The 15790-nt window shown below is 45.1% G+C and overlaps 1 protein-coding gene across 1 annotated transcript; it reads left to right on the forward strand.

The window, feature by feature from the left end:
* Positions 1–8464: 8464 nt before the first annotated feature.
* Positions 8465–15553, forward strand: SAP30 (Sin3A associated protein 30). Its single transcript, XM_079991454.1, has 4 exons — positions 8465–9444; positions 11631–11753; positions 13400–13498; positions 15258–15553. Exons 1-4 carry the CDS (start codon positions 9106–9108, stop codon positions 15378–15380), a joined length of 684 nt encoding a protein of 227 aa, XP_079847580.1. The 5' UTR covers positions 8465–9105; the 3' UTR covers positions 15381–15553.
* The last annotated feature ends 237 nt before the right edge of the window (positions 15554–15790 follow it).

Here is a 15790-nt window from a genome sequence, read left to right on the forward strand (position 1 = left end):
AACTTTTTAGACCACAACCCTTTAAAGTTTCTAGGTTAGGCCCATGCATTTTCATTTGCTGCCTCTTCCTCAACTCACTGAAAACTGCTAAAACAACGATGCATTTTTGTTCATTCCCAAATGGGAAATGGTTGTTTAATATCAGTTCACTAACCAAGATCTTAAACCATGTGTGTTATTTAAGACTCTGGTTAGAAAACTGACCTTAAAGGAGCATTCCATATTTTGGAGTATTGCCATTTAAGTTAACCAGGATTGGTGGGCTGCTTGGAAGAGGCAAGGGGGAGCACATGTTTCTGACTATTGTTTTCAGCTTCTGTGATCACACTCCCATTAACTCTGCACTCACTGCATTTCCAGTACCAGGTGTTTAATCTGTGTTCACAGATGTTATCCAAAATGTGTATGTATCCTGCACTATATTATAAAGTACAGCCTCCCCCGCCCTCAATCAAGTCCAGCTGAGCAATTAGCCTCTCCTAGAAGCAGCTGGGAAGGGAGAAGAGGCATTCAGGGATTATTTTTTAAAAATAATTATATAAGTTGTGTGTGTTTCATATTAATTAAACTCTCCCCAGTATACTAGTGTACTTGCTTAAAAAAAATCAAAAGGCAATATGTGTTTTATTGTAGCATATGCATTTTCATATAAATTGATATAATTATGCATTGCACGGGCATTTTGCAAAGAAATAAACTAACATACTCTACATCAAATTAACCAAATAGGTTTTGTCAAGGTATTTGCCACTGGCATAAAGAAAAACATGTTAAGGTTGCAATGCTTTATATATATAATTGGCATATCTCCAATTAAACACAAGTGGGTCTTAACATGCCTAGGATACATAATGAAATGAGTTTGATTTTTTAAATATAATATCTATTAGTATAAGCATTCAAATTTCCTATGCTCAAGTCCTTCACTACTAAATTTTAAAAGTAATATTTAATAGACCTTTCCACTAGGCATTTAAAGGCTATGTGTGAAGAAAACTTTTAAAAGTCCCATCAGATCTTCTTTTTTAGAAGTATTCTACTTTGCTGTACTTCAAAACAGCAGCCCTGGAGCTGTGATTAAAGAAACAGGCTTGCCCTTTATATCCTGGCACTGGGATTAAGCCAGATAGTTTCTTAAGGGAAATAGTTTCATTCTGCCTTTATATTGTGGTTTCCTTCCCTGCAGAGTTGAAGCCATCACTGAAAGATTAGAGTAACAATAAGACAGTAAACTATTCAGAAAGAATCTGTCTTTTGCAGCAGAAAGTGCTAGCCAAGAACAGTAGCTTTTGGAAGAAGAGTTATATGGGAAGTGAATATAGAAGAATTAATCTTCATGTAACAGAATGATCTGCTTCAGGGCACAAGTTGCTAAAGAATGTTCCTCTTTCAGATGGTTGGGGTAGAAAACAGGGAAAGCAGAATAAACAAGGGATGAACATAAGCAAATGCTGTTACACATATTTAGGCTTCATCTCAGCCAGGGATGGGGGTTTTAGCACTTACAAAATATAGCCATGAAATGAGGTAAGAAATGACATTCTGAATTTAACTTCCAGTTTGGCACTCTGATCCTAAATGTAACTTTCTAAACTTATTTGTTTCAATGGAATCTACTTTCAATTTGATTTGTATTTCCAACCTGATTGCTACAACTCCACCCCAAACAGACAACACTTAATGAGTTTAAGTCTTGCATGGGCAAATGCATGATTTAAAAGTCTTTGTAAAATTAGTATTCCTAATGCAAAGTAACATTTGAGTGACATCCAGCAAGTTTTTATTTTCCTACCATCACATGGCATTACTAACAACCCTTTAAAATTGTTCAGATATAGCAGCTGGTTAAGAAAATATTTGCATTCCTCCTGACAACAGTAAACTCTTGGAAGCATGTGTTCCAGGATGTATACTGACTCTTATTGACTTTCAGATCCAACGCAGACATTGGTTTGGAGTTTCCAGGGAAACATTTGTGCCAATTCTAAAAGGCACTACTGTACGCCTCCAACATGGGTTGCTTGTTTTGCAACCAGATGCTATGGATGTAACTTGGGCAGTCTACACCCATCCTTCAAATTCTTACTGAGTTGTCATTGCTCCCCTGCCGGGCACATGCCCCTCTCCCTTTGCTTGGTTTGGAGGAGAGGTAGGTTGACACTACTGGCTACTGGTCCCATCACCTCCTGGCAAATAGAAGGGGAAGAAATGGAGGCAGTGAGAGATTTTACTTTCTTGGGCTCCATGATCACTGCAGATGGTGACAGCAGCCACGAAATTAAAAGACGCCTGCTTCTTGGGAGAAGGGCAATGACAGGCCTAGACAGCATCTTGAGAAGTAGAGACATCACCTTGCCAACAAAGGTCCGTATAGTTAAAGCTATGGTTTTCCCAGTAGTGATGTATGGAAGTGAGAGCTGGACCATAAAGAAGGCTGATCGCGGAAGAATTGATGCTTTTGAATTATGGTGCTGGAGGAGACTCTTGAGAGTCCCATGGACTGCAAGAAGATCAAACCTCTCCATTCTGAAGGAAATCAGCTCTGAGTGCTCACTGGAAGGACAGATTGTGAAGCTGAGGCTCCAGTACTTTGGCCACCTCATGAGAAGAGAAGACTCCCTGGAGAAGACCCTGATGTTGGGAAAGATGGAGGGCACAAGGAGAAGGGGGCGACAGAGGACGAGATGGTTGGATAGTGTTTTCGAGGTTACCAGCATGAGTCTGACCAAGCTCCGGGGGGCAGTGGAGGACAGGAGTGCCTGGCGTTCTCTGGTCCATGGGGTCACGAAGAGTCGGACACGACTAAACGACTAAACAACAACAAAGGTTGACACTGCTGCCAGACTGCTTCCAACCTACATCAAGGAGGATTTGTGCACAGCCAGGCCACAAAACTAACTTGGCATAGCTGTAGTCATTAAAGTCCCTGGCCATCTCTGCTTCAGATTCAGAGAAAGAAGGAAGAGCTCAGGTGCTGAGAATGCCAGTAGGGCCATCTTAAGCATATCCGGTGCTGTGGTGCAAAGATCCCTCCCCCCCCCCCGAGTTGACCTTTTTTACGGCTGGAGGAAGCAGGCAGTGGCTGGAGGGTGGCTCCTCCGGCGGGGAAGAAGCATAGGCTGGACACTGTGCCTCCTGGCTCAGCTGGCCGCGGTGACCACTGCAGGCAGCACACTGAGCGAGTGAAGGTGCGTGCACCGCTCCCACCAAGCATCTGCTCGGTTTCCCCCCTTTTAGCCTTCTGGCACCCCACAGAATTCGGTGCCTGCAGGCTAAAAGGGAAAAAATCTAGCCGACGCTCTGCGGGAGCGGCGCACGCACCCTTGCTCACTCAGCACACTCGTTCGGTGTTCCCCGGACTCTCGCCTGGTGCCCTCCAGAACCTGGCACCCCACACCACTAGCCTCAATGGGTAAAATGGGCCTGAGGCCAATGCACAGAAGAAAAATGAGTTAAACTACAATCCTGACTCCACTTACAGTGAATAAGCCCCACTGGATTCAGCAGAACTTTCTTCTGAGTAGACATGGTTAGGATTGTTTGGTTAGTTCATTAATGAACTATATGGCACCGTCAAATGAGTATGGGGAGGTAGGTACAGTGGTACCTCAGGTTACATGCGTTTCAGGTTACAGACTCCGCTAACCCAGAAATAGTGCTTCAGGTTAAGAACTTTGCTTCAGGATGAGAACAGAAATCGTGCTCGCGCGGCGGCAGCAGCAGGCGGCCCCATTAGTTAAAGTGGTGCTTCAGGTTGAGAACAGTTTCAGGTTAAGTACAGACCTCCAGAACAAATTAAGTACTTAACCCGAGGTTTGATATATTCTTAGTGACTGTTCCTTGAGTTTGGAATTTATTCCACATACCCTGGGGAGCCCTGATGAAGTATAGGAATTTCCTGGAAGTGAATTTGTAGGTTTTGCAAGTAGGCTTTCAATGGCTGTATATAGATATAAATATATGGTATCTATGTCTTTAATGTGGGACGTGGGTGGTGCTGTGGGTAAAAGCCTCAGCGCCTAGGACTTGCCGATCGAAAGGTCGGCGGTTCGAATCCCCGCGGCGGGGTGCGCTCCCATCGTTCGGTCCCAGCGCCTGCCAACCTAGCAGTTCGAAAGCACCTCCGGGTGCAAGTAGATAAATAGGGACCGCTTACTAGCGGGAAGGTAAATGGCGTTCCGTGTGCTGCGCTGGCTCGCCAGATGCAGCTTCGTCACGCTGGCCACGTGACCCGGAAGTGTCTGCGGACAGCGCTGGCTCCCGGCCTCTAGAGTGAGATGAGCGCACAACCCTAGAGTCTGTTAAGACTGGCCCGTATGGGCAGGGGTACCTTTACCTTTACCTTTTATGTCTTTAATCTGATGTGCACATAGCAGGACTTCTGAGTAAACATACGTAAGATTGTGCTTAAGTCTTTGAAGTGTGTGACTTCCCCAGGTTTGAGGGTAAGGAGGCGTCAGATTAGGTTTTCTCTCTCTTTCATGAATATAAGTAATTAGAATTTATAGAAACTGATTCAAGTCAAGCTCAGGTAGTTTTGTGTCCACAGGATTCCAGGAGCAGGATGGCCTTGGTAGAGTCAGTCAATATATTTTTATGGTGTGGATTGGGCCAAGTGAGCAAACTGAAACTTAGTCCAGACAAGACAGAGGTGCTCTTGATCATTTGGAAGATGGAACAGGGAATAGAGGTTCAGCCTGTGCTGGATGACTCCCCCTGAAGACACAGGTTTACAGTTTGGGCATACTCCTGGACTCAGCCCTGAGTATGGATGCCCAGGTCTCTGCAGTGCCCAGGAGTGCATTTGCACAGTTAAAGCTCATGCGTCAGCTACGCCCATTTCTTGAGATGTATGATTTGGTCACAGTGATGCTTGCCTTAGTTACATCCTGTTTGGATTACTGTATTGCACTCTACGTGGGGCTGCCTTTGAAAAGTGCTCAGAAACGTCAACTGGCTCAAAAGCTGCAGCCAGATCATTGAGCGGAGCTGGTTATAGGAAGTATTGGTATACAACTCGCTCCACTGGCTACTGGTCTGTTTCCTGGAACAACTCAACGTGCTGGTTATCAGCTATAAAGCCCTACACAGCTTAGGTCCACACTATCCAAAAGACCATATTCCCTCATATAAACCTGCCCAGGTTTTGAGATCTTCAGGTGAGGCCCTTGTTTTGGTCCTGCATCCTCACAGTCATGCTTGGGAGGGATGCAAGAGGTGGCTGCTCCCGGACTTTGGAACTCCCTCCCTAAAGAAGCCAGATTGGCTCCCCCCTTGTTGTCCTGCTGGCAGATGAAGACTTTCTTGTTCCAATAGGCTTTTGAGAACAGACTGGTTTTAATAAAGGGCTGGTGCCGTGCTGTTTCTATTGTAATTATTTGTTTGGTTTTAATAGATTTTATATATGTATATAGCTCTACTTATTTCAAGATTTAATTACTTTTTTAAAAATTATTTTTATTAAAATTTTCCAACAAAAATTATCATAATCATTACTAAATAAAACACACACACACACACACAAATTGCATTTTACATTTCTATTCCCCTCCTTCCCCCCCCCCCCAGTTTTCCCCAACTTCCCTTTCTGGTTTATCACTTATTAATTTCTTCTGCATGTCATTTTCTATACCTTATTCTGTATACAGTGGTACCTCAGGTTACATACTCCACTAACCCAGAAATAGTGCTTCAGGTTAAGAACTTTGCTTCAGGATGAGAAGAGAAATCGGGCTCCAGCGGCACAGCAGAAGCGGGAGGCCCCATTTGCTAAAGTGGTGCTTCAGGTTAAGAACAGTTTCAGGTTAAGTACGGACCCCCGGAACGAATTAAGTACTTAACCCGAGGTACCACTGTATTGAAACATATTCTTACTGACATATCCTTCATATCCTTACTGACATATTCTTAACATTTTACCCTCATATTTATATTTTATATTTGTTAATTGTGTCTTAATCAAATCCTGCAAGTGAGTTCATTTCAGTACATTGTTTCTGTATATACTGTACATCATAAAAGGTTTAATTACTTTTAAATGATAGCTTTTTCTGTTTTTATTTTTTTTAGCAGTTCTCATTTTTATATATGAGCTGCCTTGAGTCCCTGTCAGGGGAAAAAAGCAAAGTATAAATAAATATATTATAGTAATGCTTTTTTCTTATTGAATGGGATAGGCAGAACATGAAAATTCAAGGCTCTGCATGTTATCACCAGAGTATCCTTGAAGAGAGGTGTTATCTGGACAGAAAGTGAACTAGCCAGTTTTCAGCTGTTCTGTCTTTTATACGGAGAAAATCAACAAAGCACACTATGCAATGCCAACAGATAAAAGCAGAGACATATAATAAGTATGTAATGCTTGTAGAATATTGGGATGCAGCTGCTTTGTCCTTAGATATTGCTTTGCCTACATTTTAACTGAACTTTCTGCTTTTGACATGGAACTTATACACATTTAGTATGTGGGGGGTTGTTGTCATTTATGCATGTCATCCCTCATTTCTCTTTCATGTCCTTCCGAAGGTCTCCAGGCAACTGCCTGTGTAAACATTGCTGCTGCTGCTGCTGCTGCTGCTGCTGCTGTATTGGACAGTGTACAGAATTCTTCCTTCAGTCAAATAAAGCCTTATTCCAAGTACTAAGAACTGCATCCTTTGGAAGTGCTTTCAGTTGCTTTTTGCGCAGCAAAGAGATTGAGCAGGGATGACCATCTTGAACACCTTATTATTTATTCATTGCAGTTATTAATTACTGTACTTTTCAGGGCTCACCCCCAGCAAAGCAACCTACCAAGAGAAATAAAAATATTAGAAACTCAGAGAATAAGGCATTGAGTTGAATCAGATGCAGACTCATAAGAATGGATAACACCATCAAGTTTCTCTTAAAGAAAAGAAATGGTAAATGATAAGTTTTCAAGGCCTTTTTTTGCAATTGCCAACCCTGAGGGATAGCTTAGTTGCTAGTGCATGAAACTCTTAGGGCTGTGGGTTCAAGTCACACTTTGGGTGAAAGATTCCTGCATTTAAATAAGCAATTGTACATTATATTTTCTTTTTTCAGGACATGGAATAAAGCACTATGAATCCCAGTGCTCTGCATGTGTTGCTGCTGTCTGGTGGTGGTTGTTTTTTGAAGAGAGAGTGAGAGAAACCGAGGTGCCTGAACATCTGAGTGGGTCCACTGATTGAAGTAGCAAATGCAGTATGTACAGAAGCGGGGCTTTGCTTTTCATTTTAAATTGAAACATTGTTGGGGGTACCATTGTATCATGAGTCACCCTCTTTTGGTCCAGATATAAGGGTTTTCTGCTTCTTTTTGTGAAGCCTCTTCAGTCATTCCACTTGAGTACACACAAATATTTTTCACAAAGAGGATTTTGTAGAATCGCGGCCGCTTAAAATCTCCCTGGTTTCAAGTGTAACTCTCCTCAGTGCTTTTATCCAAGGCCTACTTTTCTCCCCCTCGAAATGACGACGATCTCGGAGGCAGCGTCATTTTAACTGCAGGGAGATTATCTGTCCGAGTTTTGGATTTAACTCCGGACACGTGACAACACAAAAGGAGTTTCTCTCCGAAGCGAGAACGTTGTGGCCAAGGCGTCTGCCCTAATGGATGTCTATGTGGGGAGGGAAATTTCCTAAAATTGACCCCCAGCCCGAAGTCTAAAGGCTCCCTCCCCAAATACGGTTCTAAATGTGCTTTTCAAACATGCAGCAGGCCCCAAGGAGCTGTTGGTAACGATTACAAAAGGTGTCCGTGGAGAGGAGGGGGCGGGCGCGCCGCGTTGCTCGGCTTTGCACTGTCACCGGAAGGCAGCAGCTGTAAATTCGGCTGCGCCGGGGCTTCCATGAACACAAATGGGAGAGATTACTGCGGCTTGAGCTGCAGCAGCACGAGGCAAGCTGCTCCATTTTCAACTTTTCCGAAGCATATCCGTTTCAAATGCGCTAACGGCTGCGAGGGGGTTACTGAAAGCGCCGCCTCTTGTGTAACTAATGCGCCCCTCACGTCCGCGGCTGTGGAAGGAGGAACGCGGTGCTTGCTGCGTATACGTACTTGGACTGCGTCTTTCTTCCTTTTTTTGCAGCTAAGCTAACAAACGCTTTAACTCTTCCCCGTTGCACACATCCTCTAAGAGAAGGCGGAGCTGGGGAAAGGCGAGCGGAAAGACCTTTCTGGTGCGTAGTTTGCAAGCATCTCCCTCGCTACGAGCCAGTAAAATGGCCTGTTATGTTGGTGCGCGCGCGCCCAGGCGAGGAGACGCTTGCAAATTCGTCTGCTCGCTCCCTCGCTCGCTTTGGTAAATATATTTAACCCTGGCGGAGGGGGCTTTGCGCCGCGGTGCATTTCGGGATCTGTAGTCTCTGGCCCCGTCCGCGACCTGAGCGAAAGCGGTGCCGAAAAACTACAACCCCCATGAGCGCCTGTGGAAGGCGGGGGTAAAAAGAGCAGAAGGAACAGGAATGGGGAGGGGGGGGCGGAGAACACCCCTAGCGCACACAGTAGGGCAGGTTGCTGCTGCTGCAGTAGCAACAGGGAAACCGCTGAAAAGTCCGCCGCACATGACATGAGAGGGAAGGAAGCGGAGTTGCTCTGCCCGTAGCCCGAAGGAGAGGGAGGCCAGCGCTTTGATTGCTCGGAGAGGGCGGGCGGCTGCGCGCAGTGCGGGACCCGCTGCTCGAAGGGAAGCGATTCCCTCGTCCTGTCCAGTCTTTCCACACACAGGGAGGAGGGGTGTTTGTGTCTTTCCTCCCTCCCTCCCTCCCGGTGTCCAGCAGAGGACGGCAGCGGAGCGGACGTTTTCTGCTTGCCGCCCCCTCTCCAAAGAGTTGGAGCTGCGGGGTTCAAGCCCCCTACTCTTCCCTCCGCGCTACCCCGAGGGGCGGCTGCAAGGAGGGGATCTGGGTGGCTCTCGCGCCCTCGCCCGCTGCTGCCTTCCCTCCCCTCCGCTCCTTGACAAAAGGAGCGACGGAGGCGGCGTCTGAGCGTCCGCGGCGGGGCGGGGGGCAGCAGCAGCAACACCGCCCCGTTGAGTTGTACTTTACTTTCGAGGCATCGGCTGCCGCCGGAGAAAGCCCGCAGCCCGGCCGGAGGTAGGCGATGAACGGCTTCGGCCCCGACGAAGTGACCCGCGGCGGGGGAGAAGCTGCCGCCGTCCCGGCCGTGGTGGCCAACGCCGCCGCCGCCGTGGAAGTCCTGCCGCCGCCGCCGCCCCTCCCGCAGCCGCCGGCCGGGCTAGGAGCTGCTTCGTCCGCCGCTGCGGCCACGGCGGCGGGCTCGGCCGGACCTCCGGGCGCGGCGGGCCCCGGCGCGGGACAGCTGTGCTGCCTGCGGGAGGAAGGCGAGCGGTGCAGCCGAGCCGCGGGCAACGCCAGCTTCAGCAAGCGCATCCAGAAGAGCATCTCGCAGAAGAAGGTGAAGATCGAGCTGGACAAGAGCGTAAGTGCCGGCTCAGGTCACTCGCTTTCCTTCGCCGGGATTGCTTTGTCGCCTCCTGCCTTATCCCACCCGAAGGCGTCGCAGTTCGACGCCGCCTGCTCTCCCTCATTTCATTTCGCTCTCCCCCAGCCCCGCTGCAAGCACAGAAAACATCAGTAGCCCCCAGATCTCGCACGCTGCGATGGAGGAGGAAACAAAAGCGAGCCGAGGAGGGGGGAAATGAATGGGCGAGATGGTCTTCCTTGGGAAGCCCAGTGTTACGCGGCATTCCTTGCCTTTTTGCCTCTTTGTAACTGGGCGACCTGGCTGGCGTTCAGTCCCCGGGAAATGCCCTGGAAGGGGGAGCCCAGCTAATAGCCATCGATTTCCCTGCCCATTCCCCTTGCAGCCCATCCATTCCCGGCCCCGGGTGAGTTAACAAGAAAGAAGGAAATCAATGAAAGGTGTTTGCGTGGATAGGCTGTTATAGCACCCTCTCCCTTTACCCGGAGTACGGAGGCAATAAAAGGCAGTTGGATTTGTTTTTTGCTCTGCTTTCTTCCCCCCGCCTCCCGTCATTGAATGGCTGGCCGTTGTGGGTTTCTCCCTGTTTCTGTTGTGTGTGCCCTTGCTGTATAGTTGGCTGCGTGGCTGACGTTGCAAAAGCTGGGCTACCGGTCTTTGTAAGTGCGGGTGGAAGTGGCTGTTCTCTCCTCTCCCCAGCCCCCTTCGGTTTGGCTTTGGCTTCTTCCCCAACCCCCTTTACAAATCGTAGTGATCGTGTGTGCGCGTCTCTTCGTAAGAAATCCCGGTTCTCTTTCGCTTTCTCCCAGGACCAGTCGTGTGTGTGTACGTGTGTGCTTCATGGAGTGTTTGTTTCTCTAGAGAGGGCAGTACTTGGCTGCTCCGCCTCGTGCTGCAGTGTTGCACGTCCTACTTTTGCCACTGTGTCGTCTTCCCCTTGGCAGCCATCAGGCTCTCTCGTTATAATCCTTTCTCTTTCGGCGAAACACCCGCAATCGTAGGAAACCCTGAAGGCTGGTCGTCCGACTTGTCTTCCTCATTCTTCCCCCACCCACCCTCACTCCCTCCATCATGTTTAAAGGAAAGGCGGAGAGAGAAAAAACCATTTAGTACAACAGACATTCCTCAAGTCGGAGCACGTTAACCTGCGGAGTAAATGTCTGCCGGCTCATGGCTCCCTATTGCATGGCTAACACTCTGCTTGCGCTTTTTAACTGGAACGAACAAGTACTGTATTTTGAATCTCTTTATTTTACCGACTCAGTTAAAAGTGCATTGTTGATGCCTGGCAGCAAATAAAGGTTGCTAATAACATACTGCAAATATAATACCAGGAGGTAACTTGAAGGGTTGGTGGGGGAAGGTGTTCCTCAGTTTGTATTATGAAAGCGATATTTCCAAGTAGTTCCTAGTAGATTTTCAGTCAATCCTTGCAGGGTTTTTACTGTAAATCTATTGATAGTTCTGTGGGGATTTACTCCCCACTGAGTATATTTAAGATTGCAGCTTTAGGATGCTGTTTCAACACACTTTCTAGGTAGTGAACCCAAGTGGAAGCAATGGCTTAAGTAAATATGTTTGAGATGTATGCTGTTAAGTGTCTTCAGGTTGGCATTTACACTCTCTAGTTTGTTTGTTTTTTTAAATACAGTTTTTGTGTACAGATGTATTAAATTAAAAAGACCCCTTTGGCCCTGAATCTTGGCAGCTGCTAACTCAGTCACAGCATCCTAAATTTTGGATTTTCAATCCAAAGAAACATAAGTTTGTATAGAGAATCTACTCTTGAAAGGTGGAAATAGTGTTTACATCCATTAACATACTAAATCTTATTAGAAGTAACAAAAAAGATGCGACTTTTGTCACTTTCCTATCCTTGTATTCTGCCCACTTTTGTGAAAATGCTTTACTGAGTTTCTGATAACTGTATTTTTACTTAACCAATGGGAATAAAATAGTGGTAAAAGGCATTTCCTGAGCCAAGCTGGTAACACTGCAGTAGCTTGTTAACGTAACAAGATTCCTCTGGCAGCTTTTGGTACCCTTGAATGTGTTTGTGGCTAATTTCACTTGACTCCTTTACTGAAAATCACTGGTGTCCTTTAGTTTGTGAGTTGTGAAGTTTGAGAATGTTGTTGCTGCCCAATGTTAACCTGTTGTTTTTTATTTTAAAAAACTTTCAGGCAAGGCATCTTTATATTTGTGATTTCCACAAAAATTTAATTCAAAGTGTCCGAAACAGAAGAAAGAGAAAAGGCAGCGATGATGATGGTGACTCACCAGTGCAAGATGTTGACGCTCCAGAGGTAGATTAATATTCCTGATATTATCTCCATGTAGGCAAATGTTTTGTGGCCATACAAAATGATGTTGTTGGCTGTTTTTTTTCAGTGCTAGGTAATACAGACAATATTTTTTATTACTGAATCCCACATGTTTTGTATGTTTCCTTTATTGTGTCTTGATTGTATTGACATTTAAGCTCATCCTTTCTTTAAAAAAAGGAGAAGTTGGGAGCATGAAGGTACAGACCAGTCTTTTCCAGTCTGCTGTTCTCCAGAAATGTTAGACTGCAGCTTCCATCTTCCCTGACCGTTGGTTGTACTGTGTGGGGTTGATGGGACTTAGTTCAAAACAACTAAAGTGGGCACCAGGTTGAGGAAGCTAGTGCACTAGATGGCCCCAGTGTATGATTTGTACAAAATACTTGTCAGAGAGTTGTCTGTTTGAAGTTCCATTTCGTTTGCTGTGAAGCTCCTTACTAGGCCTGCTTCACAATGTGTCTCTGCATTTTCCCACTGCCTCAACGTGCAGTGTGGATCATTGCATAGGCAGCTGCTGAATACTGCATAATGGCTATTAGTCCATCTAGTTAATAATTTTGACAACATCTATCCAATGTTTGAAGCAGGCTTTTCCTAGCACCTACTACTTTAGCTGAGGTACTCTAGCTGGAGTTTCTGGGAATTGAAACATGGGCTTTATACTACTGCTACTACTACTACTACTAAAGGGACGCGGGTGGTGCTGTGGGTTAAACCACAGAGCCTAGGACTTGCCGATCAGAAGGTCAGCGGTTCGAATCCCCGTGACGGGGTGAGCTCCCGTTGCTCGGTCCCTGCTCCTGCCAACCTAGCAGTTTGAAAGCACATCAAGGTGCAATTTGATAAATAGGTACTGCTCTGGCGGGAAGGTAAACGGCATTTCCATGCATTGCTCTGGTTCGCCAGAAGCGGCTTAGTCATGCTGGCCACATGACCCAGAAGCTGTACGCCGGCTCCCTCGGCCAGTAAAGCGAGATGAGCGCCCAACCCCAGAGTCATCCGCAACTGGACCTAATGGTCAGGGGCCCCTTTACCTTACTATTATTATTATTATTACTACTACTACTAATAATAATAATAATTCATTTCTACCCTGCCCATCTGGCTGGGTTCCCCAGTCACTCTGGGCGGCTTTCAACAGAACATTAAAAACAGAATAAAACTTCAAACATTAAAAGCTTCCCCAAACAGGGCTGCCTTCAGATGTCTTCTAAAATTTGGATAGTTGTTTATTTCTTTGACATCTGATGGGAGGGCATTCCTCAGGGTGGGCACCACTACCGAGAAGGCCCTCTGCCTGGTTCACTGTAACTTCACTTCTCGCAGTGATGGAACCGCAAGAAGGCCCTTGGTGCTGGACCTCAGTGTCCGGGTTGAACGATGGGGGTGGAGATGCCTCTTCAGATGTACATGCAAAACATGTAATCTACCATGTTTAGAGTTTAGGATTTCTGACACTGCCTGTTCCAGGTGGTGGCTGTTGCTGGGATAGAAGCTTCATGTAATGCAATATACTTAAGAGGCCAAGGGAAAGCACATTGCCCAGAAAGTTCTGTGCAGCATGCACACTATAAAATAACTCGTTGACATGGCCCTCGAGTTAACAGAATCTTGTAATTCCCTTGCAGGTTGATCTGTTTCAGTTGCAAGTAAACACACTAAGAAGATACAAAAGGCACTTCAAATTACAGACCAGACCGGGACTTAACAAAGCACAGCTTGTTGAAGTACGTGCAATTTCATTTATTTATACTTTAGTAAAAAGAAAGAAACAATGTGCTAGATTATGTGGCTCTTTTGAACTAGAGTTCTCAAATCCTTGCATTCTGATGACTTTCTTCTTTTTTGCTGACTATTGCTTCCTTGGTACACTTTCATACTGATGATTATGCAGCTTTCTGACAGGGTTAGGCTGTAATCCTATGAACATTTTAAATGGGAATAAATCTTGTGGGATTTGCTTCTAAGTAGACATGCGTAGGACTGTGTACATGAGATGTAACCAAGATTGCACACGAAACAAAATCATTTGGGATGCTAGAGCCCTAAGCAGGTAGTAAAGGACCCTCAAGGATACCTGCAAGTTGGATGGCTGGGCAACATAATGATGATATTTGGTATTGCTGCAAAGTGCCTGAGATAAGAGAGCGCTAATTCACATAAATGCTGGTGGAGGTCTGAATTGACTTTAAGCAGCTAAGAAAGAGGTCCTGCAGACATAGTGGAAAACTAATCGAAAATGTCAGCTGAGTATGCTGCAACGGTGGAACAGTGTATGATAATGATTATTTTGAGCTTGTTACATTGTGTGGGTCATCTTAGATTCTACAAAGCTAGAGGAAGCCTTCAGCTTAAGGCAGACAGGTAGTTCTTTATTTAACAACTTCTGGAATTCACTGCTTACCAGATGATTACTGGATGTTGTAATGTAGACAAAGCAATGGAGGGTGGCTATTAAGGCAAACACTGTTTTTGAGATTCTTAGGGGTGTTTCAGAAGTTTGGAGATCCTTTTGGAATGTTTCATTTGGTTTAGCATTCTCAGTATTTTGGTATCATCTACAGACCTGGCTACTTCACTGTCTGTTTTTATTCTAGGTTGTTTTTGAATAATTAAATTCCCAGTCCCAGTACTACTATTTTGTAGCCCACTGTTCTTCCACACTTCAAAATGTTGAACTCTTGAACAAGTTTTCAATAACAACCGTTACCTTTTTGTATGGACTATTTTGTCTTGCTTGGTAGAACTATATCTCTCCTTGTTTAGGGATCAGACAATGTTGGATCCAGTGAGTTGGAGCTATGCTCCTTCCAGTTGCTTTTTGCTGAAATGGACAAATGGAAATAGTTCCCAGTGGCTCCAGAGTTTCCAGTTACCACCACTGCTTTGGCCTCTGTATTTGGACAGTTTAGGACAGACTTCATCACTCTGGTGCCCTCCATATGTTTTGGTCTACAACTTACACCAGTAACTGTTCTGGTTAGGGCCAATGAAAGTTGTAGTCCAAAACATATGGAGGGCATCAGGTTGTTAACTGATTTAGAACATCTCATGGGTTCATAGAATCATAGAATGATAGAGTTGGAAGAGACCACAAGGGCTATCGAGTCCAACCCCCTGCCAAGCAGGGTTGACTAGTTAAGTGATATGTTTTTGCATTGGATGAATGTAAGAAGAGCATTCTGTATTCCTTGGAAAATAGGGTAGAATGCTTTATCACTGATACTCCTAAACTTTTCTGGGAGTTTTTTTCCACAAGGAAAGTGAGACAACAATTCTTTAAATCAGTATAAGATAAATGTAAATGTTCTAATACAATACTGGTGTCTTGTTCCTTGTGTGCCAATTGGCACCACCTATTAAGTTCTGATGCTCAAGTTCTAAGAACTTGTGTTTGAAAGCCAGGCTAGATTCTACTGTGTTTTCTTCATAAATAATCTGCACAATACCTACTTATGTTCAATGATATATATATTTTTCTTGCAGATAATTGGGTGTCATTTTCGGACGATTCCGGTGAATGAAAAAGACACTGTGGCCTATTTCATCTACTCTGTGAAGAACGATAAGAACAAATCTGATCTAAAAATGGACAGTGGTGTTCACTAAATAAGCAAACTTGAAACTCTGCAGGTGTAAAGACTGTTTTAGATTTGCTGAAGATTTCTTTGTAACTGGTATTCAGATGGAGAATTCTGATATTTTTCTTGGGAAAAATACTGCTCATAAATGATATTTCCATGGTAAAAATATTTTAAATAAATACTATTGGTGTTGCTGCACCTTCATGTGTATGGTGTCTGGCAAGTGTATAAGGCTATTACTGTATATTGCTTTTCAGTTTGTAAAAATAAGCTGAAATGTGGAATGCCCTCCAAAACTATCTCCTATAAATCTCTTCTGGGCTGGGAGGGAGTCAGCTAATGGTGTCAAGGTCGTGCTTCATGATGAATTAATTTGTGCTTCAGTTGCAAAGATGAGTGGTTATATTTGAATAATACGTTAAGAGACCTTTGTGT

The sequence above is a fragment of the Podarcis cretensis genome, assembly GCF_951804945.1.
Source record: "Podarcis cretensis genome assembly, chromosome: 9".
Taxonomy (NCBI): Eukaryota; Metazoa; Chordata; class Lepidosauria; order Squamata; family Lacertidae; genus Podarcis; species Podarcis cretensis.

Excerpts from the sequence above, each read along its gene's own strand:
- SAP30 (XM_079991454.1), top strand. The coding sequence starts at position 9,106 with ATGAACGGCTTCGGCCCCGACGAAGTGACCCGCGGCGGGGGAGAAGCT. Across the intron at positions 9,445-11,630 it reads AGATCGAGCTGGACAAGAGC|GCAAGGCATCTTTATATTTG; the intron begins GTAAGTGCCGGC and ends AAAAACTTTCAG. Across the intron at positions 13,499-15,257 it reads ACAAAGCACAGCTTGTTGAA|ATAATTGGGTGTCATTTTCG; the intron begins GTACGTGCAATT and ends TTTTTCTTGCAG.